The sequence below is a fragment of the Lissotriton helveticus genome, chromosome 6, assembly GCF_964261635.1.
Source record: "Lissotriton helveticus chromosome 6, aLisHel1.1, whole genome shotgun sequence".
Classification (NCBI taxonomy): Eukaryota; Metazoa; Chordata; class Amphibia; order Caudata; family Salamandridae; genus Lissotriton; species Lissotriton helveticus.
The window spans coordinates 1281156422-1281175413 of NC_136067.1; the positions used below are offsets into that span (position 1 = coordinate 1281156422).

Below are 18992 nucleotides of genomic sequence, written 5' to 3' on the forward strand. Positions count from 1 at the left end.
ATAATGAAAGAAAGGATGGATGAATGAGTGGAAGTATGGATGAGAGAAAAGGTAAATAGATGGATGTATGGGTGGAAGGGTAGATGGATGGGTAAAAGGATGGATAGATGTGTGAAAGGATGGATGGATGGATGAATGAGTGAAAGGGTAGATGATGGGCGAGTGAATGGGTGGATGGATGAATTGATAAGTGAAGGGGTGAATGGATGGATGAGTGAAAGGGTGGATGTAAGGATTGATGAGTGAGTGAAAGGGGGTAGATGGACAAAAGGATGGATAGATGAGTGAAGTGAAAGGGTGGATGAGTAATAGGATCAATTGATGGATTTGTGAATGGATGAGTAGATGGGTGGGTGTATGCATGAATAAGTAAAAGGGTGATGGAGAGAGAAATGGAGAATGAATGACTGAAAGGGTGAATGGGTGGAAGGATAAGTGACTGGGTGGATGGATGAGTAAGCGAATGGGTGGATGGATGAGTAAGTGAGTGGATGGCTGGATGGGTAAAAGGGTAAATGCCTGGATGGGTGAGTGAATAGATGGATGGGTGGAAGAGTGGATGGATGACTGTACGGATGGATGGGGTGAAAGTGTGGGTAGATGAATAATGGATGGATGAGTGAAAGGTTGGATGGAGGAATGGATGGATGAGTGACATGATGGATGGAAGGATATATGGTGGCTAGGTTTACAAATGGTTGAATATGTTTGGATATAGATGGGCACACAGATGGAAGGACAGAATGAATGGTGAAAGACTGAATGATGGATGAAAGAATGATTACACCTTGTAGCACCCATTATCTTCAGTAACATTTCAAAACATTGACTTTCATGTTAATATGAGTCATTGTCTCTATATAATGTGGTGTGATGTAACGCACTCCGACACCCTGCCCTACATACTTGGGATGAGCAACACTATAAAAGAAATTAAATACACATGAGAGACCGTCTAAGTGAAGATGAGGGGCACCATTGGAGGGTGGTAGCAAGGCCGGACTGGCCAGACCGGGCATCGGATGTTTCCCTGGGAGGTTGGAAGGGGGGTGGGTGGTTTGTTACTGGGGGCTGGCACTGCAAAGTTCCTTGTATATCCAGTAGTTTTCAATCTACAATAAGAGCGGCCTCACTTATATTCAGGTGTGGTGCACCATTGTCTGGTGACTAATGTACCTGCTGGAGCGAGATGCGAATTTTTAATCGTGTAAGGTAGCAAGCTGCGGCCATACTGAAAAAACGTTAATTGCATGGTTGTCTCAACCTAATATAAACTTATTTAGACTTGTACTTAGGTGGTTGTTTATTTACTTACTTATACACTATTGCACGACCACCTCTGACGTACCTTTTGTTCCGAAGTTTTGTCTTGAATTCTGACCCTTTGTCCTGAATTTATGTCCTGAATTTAGTCCCTTTGTCCTGAATTTTTGCACTCACCGTCCTGAATTTGCACCTATGCCAGTTGGTCACCCTACCTCTGCTCCGTGATGACCGTCGGAGGTCCTCACTCATGCACTTGAATCTTGAATCTGAAGCGCTTCTTCCTTTCACGGCTCTGTCTGCGCCTTGCTGACTTTTCTTTGACTGAGCAGTATCGCCTGGGGTGGTGGGGGCTAAAAACTGAGGCAGGGGCTGGGCGTTATCTGAGGTGTGCGTTAAGGAGCCTGGGACACACCATCAGCTCCTGCTGCACACTGTCAGTGGGAGGGGCCACCAGAACCGGAACCAGGAAGGGTGCTCCGCTACTCGGACGGGGTAATGGAGAGTGTGTCCTCCCCCCACCTCAACTGTGTGAGGATTCTTGTTCCTGCACACAAAGTTTTCCTGCAATCCTGTTGGGTTATTAACAATGTAGAAAGTACTACAGTTATCTGTATTACCATATTAAGGTTCTCCTCGCATTTCCTAGGAATGTCATATTCTGTTATTTTATAAATTGGTGGGGAGGGCATGTGACGGTCCTAAACTTAAGTCCAAGACCCTCTCATTTTGCTTCATCATGTGACCATTAATTGGTTGGTGCGTGGTGGAACATAGAATAGACTATAGAACTGGAGGCACTGCTCTCAGTAGGACTGCTGAAAAAAACAGAAGCTGAAGCCATGTTGGCCACAGTCCCAAATCTAAACACTGAAGAAATACTATAATAAAGACATAAAGTTCACACAAACTCCCATGACCGTAGAAAGCTTTAAAAAAAATAAAACATACATTATGGAATAGAAATGCATATGATCTGATTAATTACATCTTAATGTGCTTATTATCTTTTGCTATCCCTATAGTGATGGCATTTACCATTTGCCCCAAAGGGGGACTATTGGAGATCACTTAATGTAGAGTACACATACTTTGCATCAAAATTTGATGTACAAGATATGAGTAGATTGTGCATACTTCTGTGGAAGTTTATGTGGTTCTTACCGGTCATGGTGCATAAGCATATTGACAATGTCCTTGAAAAGGTCAGGTTCTTTTGGGGAGAAGTATCCAATGCTGATCTGGTCCACCGCTTGCTTCAGCTCTGGGATCCTATCATAGTATTCTTTAGCCTTGTAGCTAAACATAACAAAAATACATTGTTTACACGCCTTACACAGATAACATGTATGGTCTAGATGGTGAAATGTTTTCAAATTCAATTACACGTTACATAAATGCTTTGCCAACTGTCATATAGTTACTGCTTATCTATATACTGTGTTAAATTAGCATGCGCTTATTAAATGTTTAAACGCCATTTTTCCTTTTGCTGCTTCTGCACACGGCACATAATTGTTGATTTAGCTTTCAACCTAGAGGAGCGTTGTGATTTACATGAAAATAATATGTTATTGCTCTGATATCAGCTTTGCGTAATAAACTATGTCTGTACAGAGAGTGCTGAAGCTTCAAGGATAACACGACACAGAATTGTTATGAGGTCTGATCTCCGCACCTTCATAGACATAACATAAGTGCAGCTCCTGCCAAATTCTGGCTTTAGGCGCGTTTTATATTGCTTTGCTAAGGGCACACATACACACTTGATGCGGTTCGCATGCAGAGAGCTGGTGGAAGCTGATGTGATCTCTTCATACTAGGATCTCGAGATATGGGCCCGCCCTGCTAAAAACCCAAAGAGACCTTCTTAGATATTAATATAATATGCTAGTTAGGGAGGGTGAGAATTAGGTGTTGTTAACGCTTATTCATTACAGCGTCATAGCATGCTGTCACCTTTTGCTTTCTATGGACTAGTAACTATGCTGATAACTTTGCTCCTGATAATATGTTTCCTTGTATTATCTAAGATACTGCGTTTGAGAAGACGGCATTAGTAAATAAATATTTCAAATGTGCACGTTTCCTCATTTACTCCACGTTCTGGTTTGAAATGATTGTATAACGAAAGAGTGCTCATGTGTTCCATGTAACCTGAGGTATCATAAGTTCATGTTCTGGTTTGTCTAATCATTGGAAGTTTGTTATGACCAATGAGACACTGTAGCTAGCCTGGTAAGGGGATTTTGGGTACTGAGGTGAGTTTTGGGCCACCCTAATTCGCCGAGGTTCCAAATCTCTATGCACAGTTCTGTAGGAGAAGGGAAACCCTGCTACATGGCGCCCATACGTTGGTGGTCTTATATCATGACACTCGAGTAGTATATCATTTCAACCTTAACCCCTTCTCTGTTGTTTCCGGAAAACTGTGGTGTCAGACAAACCTACCTATTTTTGAAATAGGTCTTTTCAAGCTTGAATCTTTCTAAAATGGTTTCCTTGAATTACTACCCAGTTGTGCTACAAAGTTCACTTTGTTTTTCTCAGTTCCTGTGCAGTCATGGCCCAGCCTGTGGACATTCCGCAGCATAGTCGAATTGCTGTGCGCAATCATTTGCAAACTTACAATGTACCCATTGATGGCTTGGCTGTGATTTCGGTGGTGAGTGCGGAAGCAGCTTACCCGTACAAACTCTTTTATTCATGGGTGACATTTCCGGCTGTGGACGCAAATTCTAACGTGTTCCACTCTTACACTCCCTCACCTGTGCCGGCTGAATATACTCCGTACAGGGCACTGGAAATACCTATTGATCATTGGCAGCATCGAGTTTGGTTTGGTGGCGCCCTACCCCATTCTTTGACCGCTCCGAGGTTAGGTCCTTTGTCCATTCCAGGCGCAAATTGGCCTGTTCTGGCAAGTTTTAACATGCTTTCTTCCCGCATTTACACGTTGGATAATATTGTGTCCTCTGTGGTGGATATTGTGCAGGATGAGGTGTCTGCTTTGTACCATGGCCAAAATCAATTGCGTTCTGTCATGCAATCTGCTTGGACCCTACAGACGTTGAAATCTGGCAAGGTGCCATGGACCTACATGAATGTTTCCTCTCTCTTTGCCCCTTTTAATTTGACTGACAAGCAGCGCTTGCTTTCCATGCGAGATGCGTCTTTTTCAATGTCACATATTGAGAGATTAGAATCCTTGCCTTTTTCTGTGGCGGAGGCCACTGCTGCGACGTGGCTTATCCAAGGTTTGATAACATTACCATTTGCTTTGTATAAGTTTACTAATTGTATGCGATATGTTGCCATAGGTCGATATGAACCGTTAGGTAGTGGGTTTCTCCATGAAGTCTGGTCCCTCCCATTTACTTACAGATGTTTGAAAGACGGACAGGAAGTTTATCTGAATGGGGAGGAGTGTACAGAGACACCAGATCACTCCTTAATGTGTAGACACATACAATTGCACGGTTCTTGTAACCAGGACCGGCCAAATTTAGCCTGTGTTTTAAAAGGAACGCCAGTTCCAGCTATCATCCCCACTTTTACCTTATTGGCGAACGGAAGTTATTTGCTTTTAAATAATGAGAATTGTTGTGGGTTAATTTAAGGTGTTGCTTATGTGGTAACCGTATCTGAACGTGTGGTTTGCTGTAAAAATTTACTTTACCCACCCACGCATGGGAACGGGGATGTTTCCATCTGGCCGCGCATCCCAACCTTGACAGCGGAGTTTAATGGCATGAGTAGAATAAGAGCTCTTTTGTCCCAAAAAGAAGTGGCCTTGAGTTCGGCTCGAGAAACATTTGTGCTTCACATAGCTAACACCCGCACAGAGGTTCAGGCCCTTTTAAATACCGATTTGCCGTTGCATTTCAGCGAGCTGGTTCATTCAATCTTTAACGCGTCCTCCACGACTGGGCTGCCGCACTTTTTTAAAATAGTTAGCAGCGGACTCTTGACTTCATTTGAGAAAATATTTGGAGTCATTCCTGCTTTCTTCCATTCTATTTTTTCAAGTCTGTTTGGTGGATTCCCAGTTTTACTGGCACTGGCGGCAGGCGTTCTGGTGATCTTTTGTTTCATTAAACATGGATGCCCTTCCTGTGCAAGAAGCCGCGCAGCCCCTCCTGGCACTGTTTCGCAACAGGATGCTTGAATGTTATGGCACTCTGCCGCTTGCGACTTTAAGCACGGCATATGGATTATCGTTTCGATTTTCTTATTTTACTTGTGTCCAGCCTGTGTTTCATTGCCTCAGCTGCGATTTCGACTGGGCCCTTGATTTGTGTCTCTGCAAGACGGTTTCTCCTGACGTCGATTTTAATCAGCTGATGGGTCCCGTTGTTACTCACGAGTTGGTTTGTTCTGGCGAAAGGATTATGGCCTTAGCAGCGATGCATGGACTAATGGGTCATTGGAACATACTCGCAGCAGCGCACGATTTCTTGGCACAGAGCTTTCTTGAAAACCCACCGAGCTGTCCTCTGATGGTGATAGAGGCTCTGGTACTAGAAGAGCACGTGTGTTCTTTCCCATTGTTGAATTGGATGGCTGAACTGTTTTCGGATGAAGACGGTGATTTCATGTTAGAGGCTGTTGCTGCATATTTTGCATATTCGGTCTTGCCCTAATAACTTTTCAAGTTTCGGATCCCGGCCACTTGTTTTCTACTGACGTAACTTTTTGCCAATTTTGATTGCATTTTTCACCTCCCGGAACTATTGGCTTGAGTATAAATATATGACTTTTTGGATTTTTTTGATTGGTTTATGTAAAAAAATGTCCATCAATTATTATATTATAACGTTGCTCATCGTTCTTGAACTCTGCTATCATGAAGAGGCCCTTATCTTATCTTATCTTATCCGTGCTCGGATCATCGGGGGTGTCATATAGTTACTGCTTATCTATATACTGTGTTAAGTTAGCATGGGCTTATTAAATGTTTAAACCCCATTTTTCCTTTTGCTGCTTCTGCACACGGCACATAATTGTTGATTTAGCTTTCAACCTAGAGGAGCGTTGTGATTTACATGAGAATAATATGTTATTGCTCAGATATCAGCTTTGCTTAATAAACTATGTCTGTACAGAGAGTGCTGAAGCTTCAAGGATAACACGACACAGAATTGTTATGAGGTCTGATCTCCGCACCTTCATAGACATAACATAAGTGCAGCTCCTGCCAAATTCTGGCTTTAGGCGCGTTTTATATTGCTTTGCTAAGGGCACACATACACACTTGATGCGGTTCGCATGCAGAGAGCTGGTGGAAGCTGATGTGATCTCTTCATACTAGGATCTCGAGGTATGGGCCCGCCCTGCTAAAAACCCAAAGAGACCTTCTTAGATATTAATATAATATGCTAGTTAGGGAGGGTGAGAATTAGGTGTTGTTAACGCTTATTCATTACAGCATCATAGCATGCTGTCACCTTTTGCTTTCTATGGACTAGTAACTATGCTGATAACTTTGCTTCTGATAATATGTTTCCTTGTATTATCTAAGATACTGCGTTGGAGAAGACGGCATTAGTAAATAAATATTTCAAATGTGCAAGTTTCCTCATTTACTCCACGTTCTGGTTTGAAATGATTGTATAACATAAGAGTGCTCATGTGTTCCACGTAACCTGAGGTATCATAAGTTCATGTTCTGGTTTGTCTAATCATTGGAAGTTTGTTATGACCAATGAGACACTGTAGCTAGCCTGGTAAGGGGATTTTGGGTACTGAGGGGAGTTTTGGGCCACCTTAATTCGCCGAGGTTCCAAATCTCTATGCACAGTTCTGTAAGAGAACGGAAACCCTGCTACACAACCTTGCAATTGCTTACTTATCCTGGGGGTATTTTTCGGTCCAAATTATAATACACTTATAGTCTGGACAATAGTGCCCAACATGTCCTGTCCACAAACATGTGCCCATATTTACTAACATTTTGCTTCGTGGTTGTGCCAGTCGATATTTACAAAGCCATGCATAGGTCAATTTGATTCGCCTAGCATAGCTTTGTAAAAAAAAAACCAGCAAGGCATTGTCTTGCGCTGAATTAATCCCGTTGCAATGTGTATGTGTTAAATGGCTGAAGCATGGGCTGTCCCATGCATCCACCCATGTACTTTGATACAAACACAGATTTAAGGAGGGCAGTAAGCTGGGATTTGCACTAAAATGGTGCACATACCTTAGAGAGAAGTAACTAGGAGAAATATTTGTATCTTTCCTCGATACATTCTTGTTCCATGTGTACAGCATTCTGCAGCACACATAGAAAGAGGAATATATCTCTAAGGATTGTTTTGTGCAGAAAGGTAAAACAGGCACCCTTGCAACACAGGCATCCTTGCACCATTTTATTCTCATCACCTTTTATTTTCATAATACATAATACACTACACTCTATAGGTCTCCAATACTAAAAATTCGAGCTATTAGTGTTGCATTATTATTATTTGCTACAACAAAAACTCAAACTTTTACTAATGTGAGACCTATTGCATTGCAAATGCTTGTTTGTATTGCGGCGGGTGCTGCTGACAGCACCGCCGGCCGCAATGCAAAAAATGCGGGATGCGCCAACCAGTGTGGCGGGTGTATCCTAATTGCCCATGCAGGACCGCCGCACCCTTAGTGGGCGGTCCCATTTCTCGAGGGCATCCGCCAGCCATCATAATAGACCCCTATATGTCCTAAAGGGCTCTGAGGTCGCAAGAAAGTGCAAACAAACAAGACACAGAAGACAAATCTACAAAACACCAGGTTCTTGCGTTTGGAACAAGCTAGACTCAGTCCTACAGCGGCGATAATACTATCTCAAATTCAGGAAAGACCTGATAACCATTCGTTCCTTTAAAAGAAGCTTTTCTTGATTCACTGGCTATATGGGATAAACCCCAGGAACAAGGGTCCTGACATGCTACCATTTCAAACCCAAGAGTCTCTTTGACAAGCGGGAGGATCTGCCTCTGCCCCATACCCCGATTTTTAAAATCTTTCCTCTCAGGGGCCATAAGTACCATCTTTAAGCTATTCAATCCCCACCTGGGTAATCGATAAAGCTGAGAGTTCCAAATACAGCTAGAGACCTTTCACTAGCTAGTGCTTTGAGGTGACATATAAAGCACTATTCAAGACTCCCTAAAAACATAAATAACCAGAATCAGGAGAAAATGGTGGCGGGTATAACTTATTCTAAAAGGGTTTCACTTTTTAGCAGTAGTGCCAACCTAATGGAATCTGTGCATGGTCTAGAAAAGATCCTTTCTTTCTTTAAGTGTACTGGTAGACCACTAGATGTTTGACTCTTGTGCCTTTAGATCAACCAAAAGAAGTCTAAAAATGGGAAATCGTCTTCTATTTTCACTGCAACCTTCAGCCTCTTGATATTTTCCTTTTTTAGGCTAGCTTTTCAATAGTCTGTTTTCATAAAACATGTACTGAAATGTGGATTATATCTATCTTCAGTTCTGAGGTTGAACATGAGTTCAACCAAGGTTCATGTCTCTTTCTGCAACTATACCAGCCGGCTCCTGTAGAAGCTTTTTTAACAATTGCTGTATTAATATTATTTCAACAAATATTTTCTTTTTTGATTTTGCTTGGTTAAATACACTATAACCATCTATATTTGATGTCCCTAACTAAGTACATTTGTAATTGCCACTTCTTTGGAGTCAGTAAATGGAGATATTATCAAAACAATGAAAAAACTAGTTACTTACCTGTACACTATGGTTCTCCAGTATTATCTTTCATAGATTTGCATGCTTGTATCTTCCCCGTCGTCGTGGTGGGAGTCTCACGGTAACAGAATGACTATACAGTATCATAGAGTCTAACACTGCATAGAAAGTCCCATAGGGGACCATAATATTTGGTTGCCAAACCTTATTATTTGGACCGCCAATCAGCTGCCAGCCCTGACATCACACTCCCCAGCAGAGCCATCATGCCTCAGATTTCCAGCCCAGTGTGAGAGCCAAGGATATATCTAGAGATAAGAGGTCTACCTGAGTAACGGGGAGGTGGGAGGGCCGCACGTGATTCTATGAAAGATAATACTGGAGAACCATAGTGTACAGGTAAGTAAATAGTTTTTTCTCCAGTATTGAATCTTTCATAGATTCACATGCTTGTATCAGAATAGCGAGCGGTATTTATTACAAGGAGCGTTGCTCAGGATAGACCCTCACAGCCTTTGTGAGCTCTGCTCCTATTTTTCAAATATTAACAATCATAAGAATATATTTTCAACATTTTACACAAAGCATGCCTTTTGACCAGACAGAATGTAAATAAAGCAAGAGCATGACCTTGAAATACATGCAAACATATATATAAATAAATATATATAATGAAATATATACTCTTGAACAATACCTTAATGAAATAAATGGCGTAGAACTGCTTGTCCCACTGCTGCGTCACTTTGCCATGCTGTATCTAGACAATAGCGTCTAGTAAGTGTGCACATTCTTCCACGTTGCTGCTCTGCAAATGTCTGGCAGTGACACTCTGCAAATAGGGCCATAGAAGTTGCCATCTTTCTGGTGGAATTTGCATGTACTCTGGATTGAAGAGGATTACTGGCTTTGTCATGGCACAGAGAGATAGCTGAAGAAATCCATCTAGAAATACTAGATCTGGATAGTGCCAAACCTTTTCTTGGACCATAAAATGCTACAAAAAGTTGGTTTGATTTTCTGAATGACTTCGTTCTGTCAGTGTAGAACTTTAGACACCTTTTTACGTCCAGGAAATGTAGAGATCGTTCTGCCGACGACAAAGGATCCTTAAAAAAAGTAGGTAACATCACAGGTTTGTTGAGATGAATTATGGAGGGAACCTTAGGATTTGTCCTCAAGATAACCTTGTCAGGTCGAAATTGGAGAAAAGGTTGAGAAATCGAGAAAGCCTGAATTTCGTTTACTCTCCTTTCTGAAATGAGAGCTATAAGTAAGGCTGTCTTCCATGAAAGAAATTGTAAATCCGTTTTATGTATCGGTTCGAAAGAAGACTTCATGAGCTGTGCCAGAACCGTATTAAGCTGCTAAGAGACTGATGGATGGTGAACTGGGGGAAAAGTCCTGAAAAGTCCCTTGAGAAATTATTTTATCACTCTTTGAGACCAGATAGATGGACGGTTAGGATCTCTTCTATATCTTGAGATAGCTGGAAAATGTACCTTTATAGAAGCATGTGAAAGATTCGCTTTAGCAAAATGCAAAAGATAAGGCAGGATTTGATCTGAAGAGATATTAAAGGGATGAAGATTTTGAGAAGCGCACCATTGACAAAACCTCCTCCATTTTGCCGTATAGATCATTTTTTTAGAGATTGCCCGTGATTTGATGAGAATATCTCGGCATTCCTGACAAATATTCAAAGATTGAAACTCATGCTTGTGAGGTTCCATGCCGATAAATTGAGCGATTTCAAATTTGGATGGAGAATTTGACCTTTGTTCATGGAAATCAGGATCTGAGAGAATGGGAACTGAATCCTTGGTGCCACTGACAGCTTGAGGAGATCGGAGAACCAAGCTTGTCTCGGCCATGCTGGAGCTATGAGAATTAAGTGGCACGGCTCCGATTTCATTTTCCGAATCACTCTTGAAATTAGAGGGAATGGAGGAAACGCATATGCGAACATCCCTGTCCAGCACATTTGAAGTGCATTGCCGCACGATCCTTTCTGATGGAATTTGATTGCGAAGTGCTTGCATTTTGAGTTGTGAACTGTCACGAAAGATCCAGTGATGGGGTTCCCCATAGGCGAAAGACTTGGAGAAGTTGACCTTGATGTAATTCCCACTCGTTAGAAACATTTGGAGATCTGCTGAGGGCATGTGCTCTTAAGTTGTCTACCCCCGGAATGTGCTGAACTTGCAGCAAGATGTTGTGGAGTAGCAACCACCTTCAAATCTCTTGCGCTTGTTTTGAGAGAAGTTCCGACCTTGTACCCCCTTGTTTCAGTAGGTAAAACATGGTAGTCGTACTGTTGGTCCTGACCAGAACCGTAGAAACACCTGTAATCCCAAGAACACTGCCTTTAACTCTAGTAGGTTGATGTGAAGATGAGTTTCTCTTTCTGACCAATGACCTTGTATTTCTAATTCTTGAAGATGTGCCCTCCAACCTTGCAGAGATGCGTCTGTCATCATTACATAACTGTAATGCTGAGGTTCGAATAGCAGGCTTTTGTTAAGTGGTTTCTGATTGTCCACCATGACAGGGCCTTTTTCACCTGAGGAGAGATAGACACCCGGTCTTCAAAGGATCCTTGAGATTGAATCCACTGTTTGTCCAGAAGCTCCTGAAGAGGCCTCATGTACAGCCTGCAATTGGGAAGTAAGGGGATACAAGAAGACATCATCCCCAATAATGACTTGTAGATTCTCACCAAAGTGAACTTTCTTGTTTGAAGATGAGAAGCCAGATTTATTATCTTCTGTACGCGTTCCTCTGATGGATAAGCTTTCGCTTCTCTTGTGCGGAGCATGGCTCCCAGAAACTGAAGAGATTGCGATGGGATAAGACATGACTTTTCCAGATTGACTTTTAGACCCAGACGACTGAAGAGATTCATGCAACACTGCAGAGAGAGCTGTGTTTCCTGAAGCGAAGCACCTTTATGAGCCAGTCCTCTAGATACAGGAAGACTTGGAGGCCTTGAAGCCTTAAGTGAGCTGCCACTGGCGCTATACACTTCGTAAAAACCCTTGGGGCCGATTTCAGACCAAATGGCAAGACTTTGAATTGGTAGTGGCGCCCCGCCACCATGAAGCGTAGAAATTTTCTGTGTTTTATATGGTTCGGGATGTGAAAAGAAGCATCTAAGAGGTCCAGAGAAGAAGGAGAATTTCCTGAAGGGATAACATGCGTAAAGATATCTTTTTGATGAATTTGTTCAAACTTCTCAGGTCCATTACCTGTCTCCATTTTCCCGTAAGTTTTTTCTTTATTAGAAAGAAATGTGAATAAAAGCCTTTCCCTCATTGAAGACGTGGCACTTCTTCTATTGCCTCCTTTTGCAAGAGAGATAACATTTCCGCTTTGAGAATGGATAGGTGCTGTTGCTTTCTGAGAATAGGGGGTTGATTTGGGGGCTTCTGTATAAATTCGAGGGTATGGCCCTGATGAATTATCTTCGCTTGGACTTCTGGTCTAAATGAAGTGGCTTTAAGCCATCCCTGTCTTCGCAGCACCACCACCACTGCCATTTGACGAAATGAAAGGGAAGACATATCCATTGCTATATCTATAGACTCAGATGCCGCTCTGGAACCATCCTGGATTATGGCAGCTGCCTCTTCCTTTTTATCCTCTGGCAAATGTGATAACAATGGAGCTATATCTGACCACATTTGACAATTGTATCTACTGAGGAGGGCTAACGTATTTGCAGCTCTAATCGCTGTTGCCGCTAACACAGCAAAACGCTTTCCTGCTCCATCCATACGTCTTCCCTCCTTGTCCGGAGGGGCTGCAGTTGTTCAGACTGGATTCTTTGAATTGCGTTGTGCTGCCTGCATCACCACTGACTCTGGCCGTGGATGCCCAATTAAATACGCAGGAGAGGATTCTGGTGCCCTATACTTTTTATCTATCCTAGACACCGAGGCTGCGACGGAAGCTACATTTTTCATCAGTTTCAAACCTTCATTCCAAATGAAGTCTATAATTGGGATTGATCGGACAGAGTTTCTAGACTCCTCTTTAAAATTATAAAGAAAACATTCTGCTTCTTGGACCAGAAGCGGTAGTTCAAATCTTTTTGAGGCCTTTTCCATAATATCATGGAATCCTCTGATATCCTGAGGAGGGGAATTTGCTGGAGTCGGCGTAGTAGGGATAATATATTGATCCCATTCTATCCCAACTGGACTTCCCTGAAGAAGTTCCCCTTCTTCTGGTTGATCTCCGTCACTGTCCATTAAATCATCTCTAATTTTAACAACAGGGGGTGATCAAATTTTTTGAATTGAAGGTGTAGGTGGAGGCGGGGGTTGAGCCACCTGAACTTGAGCTGGACTTGATACAGGCTGTGAGGCTGGAGCGTTAGCCTTTGGGAGTCGACGATAGTAGTCGTTAATCATATGGCGAAGATCCGTTACAAGAGACATTGGCATGGAAACAGTGTCCTCTCTCACCTCCCGCTGTACTTCTTCCTCCTCCTCCTCTTATTCATAAGACTGCTGAAATGACTCATATCTCTTTTCAGTCACTGGACGGTCCTGAAAAGAAAACACTTCCTGAACTTCCTGGTACTCATCATCGTCAGTGTCCTGACTTTTTATTTGAAGGTGGGATGGACTATAAGCCACTCCAGATTCCTTATCCTCTGACTGTATCTCCAGCAGATTTGATGGTGGCAGCGGTGAAATCTTAGTCCAACTAGTAAAATCCGTAGATTTCTTTGCCGTCGACGAGCCCGTCGACGGTGGAAAGGACTTTAAAGATGTGGATGACTTCGTCTTCGGAGACTTAAAAGGTGTCGTCGACGGGGCTCCCGTCGACGATGATCCCATCGACAAAATGCGAATTATCGTCGTCGATGTTGTCGATGCCATTGGAGCCGTCGACGAAGATGCCGTCGTCGAGGCGGTCGTCGACGCGGTCTTCAACGACGTCGACGCTGATCTTCCCATCGTCGATATCGTCGTCGTCGACGGCGTCAAAGCCATTTTCACAGGAGTCAAGCCAGTGAAACTCCTACCTTAGACGAAGGAGCAGAAGACACCTCCCTTGAACCAGATGACTTTTTTAAGGGGGTTTGAGGTAAAGAAGATGAAGAAGCTTCTTTTTCTTTGGTCTTTTGCTTTTTTGGATCTATTTTTTCCTCAGGAGCAGAAGACTTCCTCTTGTTTGATGACTGAAAATCAACCTCCTCCGAGTCTGAATCTGAAGTAGCCTTCTTCTTTTGAAGCCATAGTAATAGACGTGCCTCCCTGTCTCTCAAGGTTTTAGCTGAGAAGGTTCTGCAGTGCTTGCAGTCCTTAGGGACATGTTTAGGGTGGAGGCAGTACAAACAGTCCTTATGTGGATCCTCAGAATATAATCTAGGTTTTCTACAGGATCTGCAGGACCTGAAAAGCCTCTTTTTAGAGCTTTCAGCCATTGTAGGTAAAGTAAGTAACACAGTACCTTAATCCAGTAGAAATAAACTTTCCGTTGAAAATGTGAAAAGTTCACAGGAACAAAACTGAGCAGAGCTCAGAGAGACTTCTTCTCACACGAAAGCGGTTGGAAATATGAGGTATGATGGCTCTGCTGGGGAGTGTGATGTCAGGGCTGGCAGCTGATTGGCTGAGTTTTGGTCCAAATAATGAATAGGTTTGGCAACCAAATATGATGGTCCCCTATGGGACTTTCTATGCAGTGTTTTACTCTATGATACTGCTATAGTCATTCTGTTACCGTGAGACTCCCACCATGATGACGGGGAAGATACAAGCATGTGAATCTATGAAAGATTCAATACTGGAGAAGCAACATGATTAGGCAATGGCAGAAACCATTCTGCCATCAAAGAATGTGTTCTTGGGAGCAAGGAACCACTTGATGATTGAAAGAAAATTGCCTGCTCTTTGTGCCTTCAAATTGTTTGTCCATTAGTCAGTGATCTTACTTTCAGCCTGGAAGTAAACAAAACTGACGATTTTCTAAAACCAAAGGAAGACAGCATGGTTATTTTATCCAAATGTAACGATGGGCAATAGTTGAAACTTATGGCTATATTTGTAGTCCACCTTGGATTGTTGAGCAATCAATGAAAAAGAATATAGAGGAATTCCCCTCTATGGTCACTGGAGCATAAATCTATAGCATATAACATGTTTGTCGCATACATCTGTAGCATATCATGTTTGTATCAACCTAGAGAGTTCATTTCTACCAGTCTTATATCTACTGCGGAGTTTGCTATTGAGATGAACTATTTGGCAGGATAATTTTACCTCTTCTTTGATACTAATGCCTGATATGTGCGCACTCTTTAAATGTTGTGCTTAACTTTTAAGTGGCATAGGGTTCTCTTTAATAATGTTATTTGAAGGGAGGAACCTAGTGTGTCTGCTCAGCTACATCCTCTCTAAATCACTGGCAACCATGATTGATATTGGAGCGGACTATCACCCTAAAGAACAAGTTACTTACCTTCGGTAATGCTTTTTCTGGTGGATACAGTATCTGCCTGTGGATTCCTCACCTTGTGAATATCCCCTGCGCCAGCAGCATTCGGAATTTTTTGTAGCTCTCTACGCCGACGAGGACGAGGTCACAGAGGCACGGCTCTGCTCGCGACCTTGCTGACGTCACCGGAGCCATAAGAGAGCCTCGTCGCCGTGATGACGTCAGTTCCACCCTTTTTTCCGTGCCCCTGGGGCACACGGACGGACCGACATAAATAGGTACAGTATACACAGTACACAGTATTCAAACCAATACACATAGTGTGAAATCAATGCAAAAAGCAAGAACAATTAAACATTTACATTGAAAGATACAATCATAAAATAAAAAGTTTGCAGGTATAGAATAGTGGACAACGGGGAGGCGGGTGGGTCAGAGAGGAATCCACAGGCTAATACTGTATCCACCAGAAAAAGCGTTACCGAAGGTAAGTAACTTGTTCTTCTGATGGATACATCTGCCAGTGGATTCCTCACCTTGTGAATAGAATCCCACAGCAGTCCCACTCCCGGAGGAGGGTGTCCACTCTTCTATACCAAGAAATCATGTAGGACAGAGCGCGCAAAGTGACCATCCCTCCTCACCTCAGAATCTAAGCAGTAATGCTTCGCGAAAGTGTGGAGGGAGGCCCAAGTTGCTGCTTTACAAATGTCCTCAACAGGAACACCTCTAGATAAGGCAGATGTAGAAGACTTTGCCCTGGTAGAATGAGCTCTTAAACCCTCTGGAGGTTCCTTAACGGCCAAAGAGTAACAAATCTTGATGCACAAGACAATCCATCTGGAAAGTGTGCGCTTGTGCACCGCTCTGCCTTTCCTGCAGCCAGCAAAACCCACGAAGAGCTGGTCATCCACAAGTTAGTCTTTAGTTCTATCAAGGTAAAAATTCAGCTTCACTGGAGATCTTCACAGTCTCCCTGAGATCTCCATTGTGCTGATACCACTGCCTGCGGAGGCACCACTAGAGCGCCCTCATGTGCCAGCGTGCATGATTGACCAACAGAATGCAGGAAGCAAACACACCGAGCAGGCGAAGGACCTTCAGGACTGGAACAACCGCTCCATTGTAAAACAAAGTAATAATTTCCTGAATATCGAGAATCCTTTGCGGAGGAGGGAATGCTCGACAGACAGTAATGTCCAGTACCGCCCCTATAAACAGGTTGCGCTGAGAGGGTACCAAGTGAGACTTGGGCACGTTTATCGAAAAACCCAATTTGTACAACAGCTGAGTTGTCACTTGCAGATGATGAAGCACCTTCTCTGGCGACTCCGCTTTGAGCAACCAGTCGTCCAGATAGGGGAAAACTGGAATCCCCGATCTTCTGAGATGGGCTGCCACCACTGCCATCACCTTGGTGAAGTCTTGAGGTGCAGTAGTAAGTCCAAACGGGAGAACCGCAAACTGATAATGCTGCGACCCCACCGTGAAACGGAGATACTTCCTGTGCGACTTTAGGATCGGGACATAAAAATATGCGTCCTGCAAGTCGATCGACACCATCCAGTCCTCTTGCTGCAGCGCTTGAAGAACCTGCGCTAGGGTGAGCATCTTGAACTTTTCTTGCTTCAGAAAAAGATTCAAGATCCTGAGATCCAGGATTGGACGTAACCTGCCATCCTTCTTGGGTATCAGGAAATACCGGGAGTAGCATCCCTGACTCCTTTCCCGCTCTGGCACCACCTCTATCGCACCTTTTTTTAGTAAAGCTAGGACTTCCTCCTGTAGGAGAAGAAGGTGGTCCTCCGAACAAGACCCATGGCAAGGAGGGTAATTTGGACGGAATTCCCGAAAGGGAAGGGCATAACCATTCTCCACAAGATTGAGAACCCAAAGGTCTGTAGTAAACGATTCCCAATCTTGCAGAAAATGAGTAAGCCGACCCCCCACAAGACCAACATGATCCACAATGGTGGCTCTAGGCTGCTATGCTGTGGTAAGAGGGGGAGAGGTAGAGGAGGAGGAGGAGGGCTGACAATCTCGTGGGTGACCTCTATTCCTGCCCCTATAGGACTTATATAGGGTGTTCTGCTGCTGCTGCTGAGGCTGTTTGTAGGTCCGAAAGGACAACCTCCCAAAGCCTCTGTACTTTCTATAAGAGGAACCCCTAGGCTGTGTCTGCATACCCAGGGACTTGGCTGTAGCATTGCTGTCCTTAAATCTTTCTAAAGCTGCATCTGCCTTGTTCCCAAAAAGTCCAGAAACATCAAAAGGAAAGTCGAACTTAAGCCAGGCACTCCTTCTCGATGCAACTGAAGAACCCATTATTCTGGCTACAGAGTCCGCAGTATCAAGACCACTCTGGATCACCTATCGTGCGGCAGCCTGCGTATCAGACAAGACCTCATCAAAATTCTCCCTGTCCTCCTCCGATAACTTAGGGGCTAGCAGTTTAGCAGAATCCATTATGGCATGAATGTACCCGCCCAAAAAACAGGTAGCATTAGTGGAATTTAGGGCCATAGACGCCGAAGAAAACACCTTTTTAGCAGCCTGATCCAGTCTTTTTGTCACCTGGAACTTGCGGAAAAGCACCAGCTGATTTCTTTGAACAGGCAGCTTGAATAACTAGGCTCTCAGGTAAAGGATGTGAAGTAAGAAACTCCAGATCTCCTGGAGCCGCCCTCTATCTCCTGGCAACAGATCTTGAGACTGCAGGAGCCGAAAAGGCCTTATGCCAAACTTCCATAACCGGTTCAGTGATGGCGTCATTGAATGGTAACAAAGGTTCTATTATAGCAGAAGGAGAATGGAGAACCTCTGTTAGAAGATTGGATTCGAATTTCGCTGTCGGGAATAGAAGACCTAAAAGATCAGCTGCCTTCCTTATCACAGTGTGTTAGGGAGCCACATCCTTAGAGGGAACCTCCGAAGGAGGAGAGAGTTCCCATTCTAGTGACATATCCAGTCCACTTGCCACTCTTAAGTCTTCCAAGAAGTCCTCTGACTCCTGAAGCTCACCTTCCTCCATCTCATCCTCCCTATATTGCTGTTCTTCCAATAACCTCTGTGCACCCCGCCTGGACCTTATCCTCGGGGCCGGCGCCGACGGAGTCGTACACGGCTCCGATGGATTCGGAATCGGCCTCGAACATGGATCTGGAGGGAAAAAACGAAGTCGAACGAGGTCGAGCTGACGGCGCCGGAGATGGTGGTATCGGCGTCGACGTCCTCGGCGCCGGGAAATGCCAGGACGGAGCTGCAGGAAGAAAAGACATAAAGGGAGCCTGAGCATAGGCTTGAGGAACCCCCAAATTAAACGCCATAGGATCCATGGGACCTGAAGGTGCACCAGAGGGGTACATTGCCCTCGCAAAGACACCATACATAGCATTAAGATAATGCGATGGGTCTTGCTCTGGTCCAGGAAAAGGAGGGTACTCGCCTGGAATACGCTCAGGCGTCGGCATCCCCGGACTCGGGCCTGCCGGCGCCGACAGTGGATCCATTGAAGTCGACGGCTCTTCAGGTACTGGTACCTCTTCAACCGGAGCCGGAGAATTTATCCGAGATGGAGAAGGA

The 18992-nt window shown here is 43.9% G+C and overlaps 1 protein-coding gene across 1 annotated transcript in view; it reads right to left on the reverse strand.

Annotated features, from left to right (window-relative positions):
- Window positions 1-18992, reverse strand: part of PYGB (glycogen phosphorylase B) — a 689075-nt gene that overhangs the window by 90140 nt on the left and 579943 nt on the right. The window contains exon 18 of the mRNA XM_078649032.1: window positions 2428-2562. Within this exon, the coding sequence (XP_078505158.1) occupies window positions 2428-2562 (135 nt within the window). The remainder of the gene's footprint in view (window positions 1-2427; window positions 2563-18992) is intronic.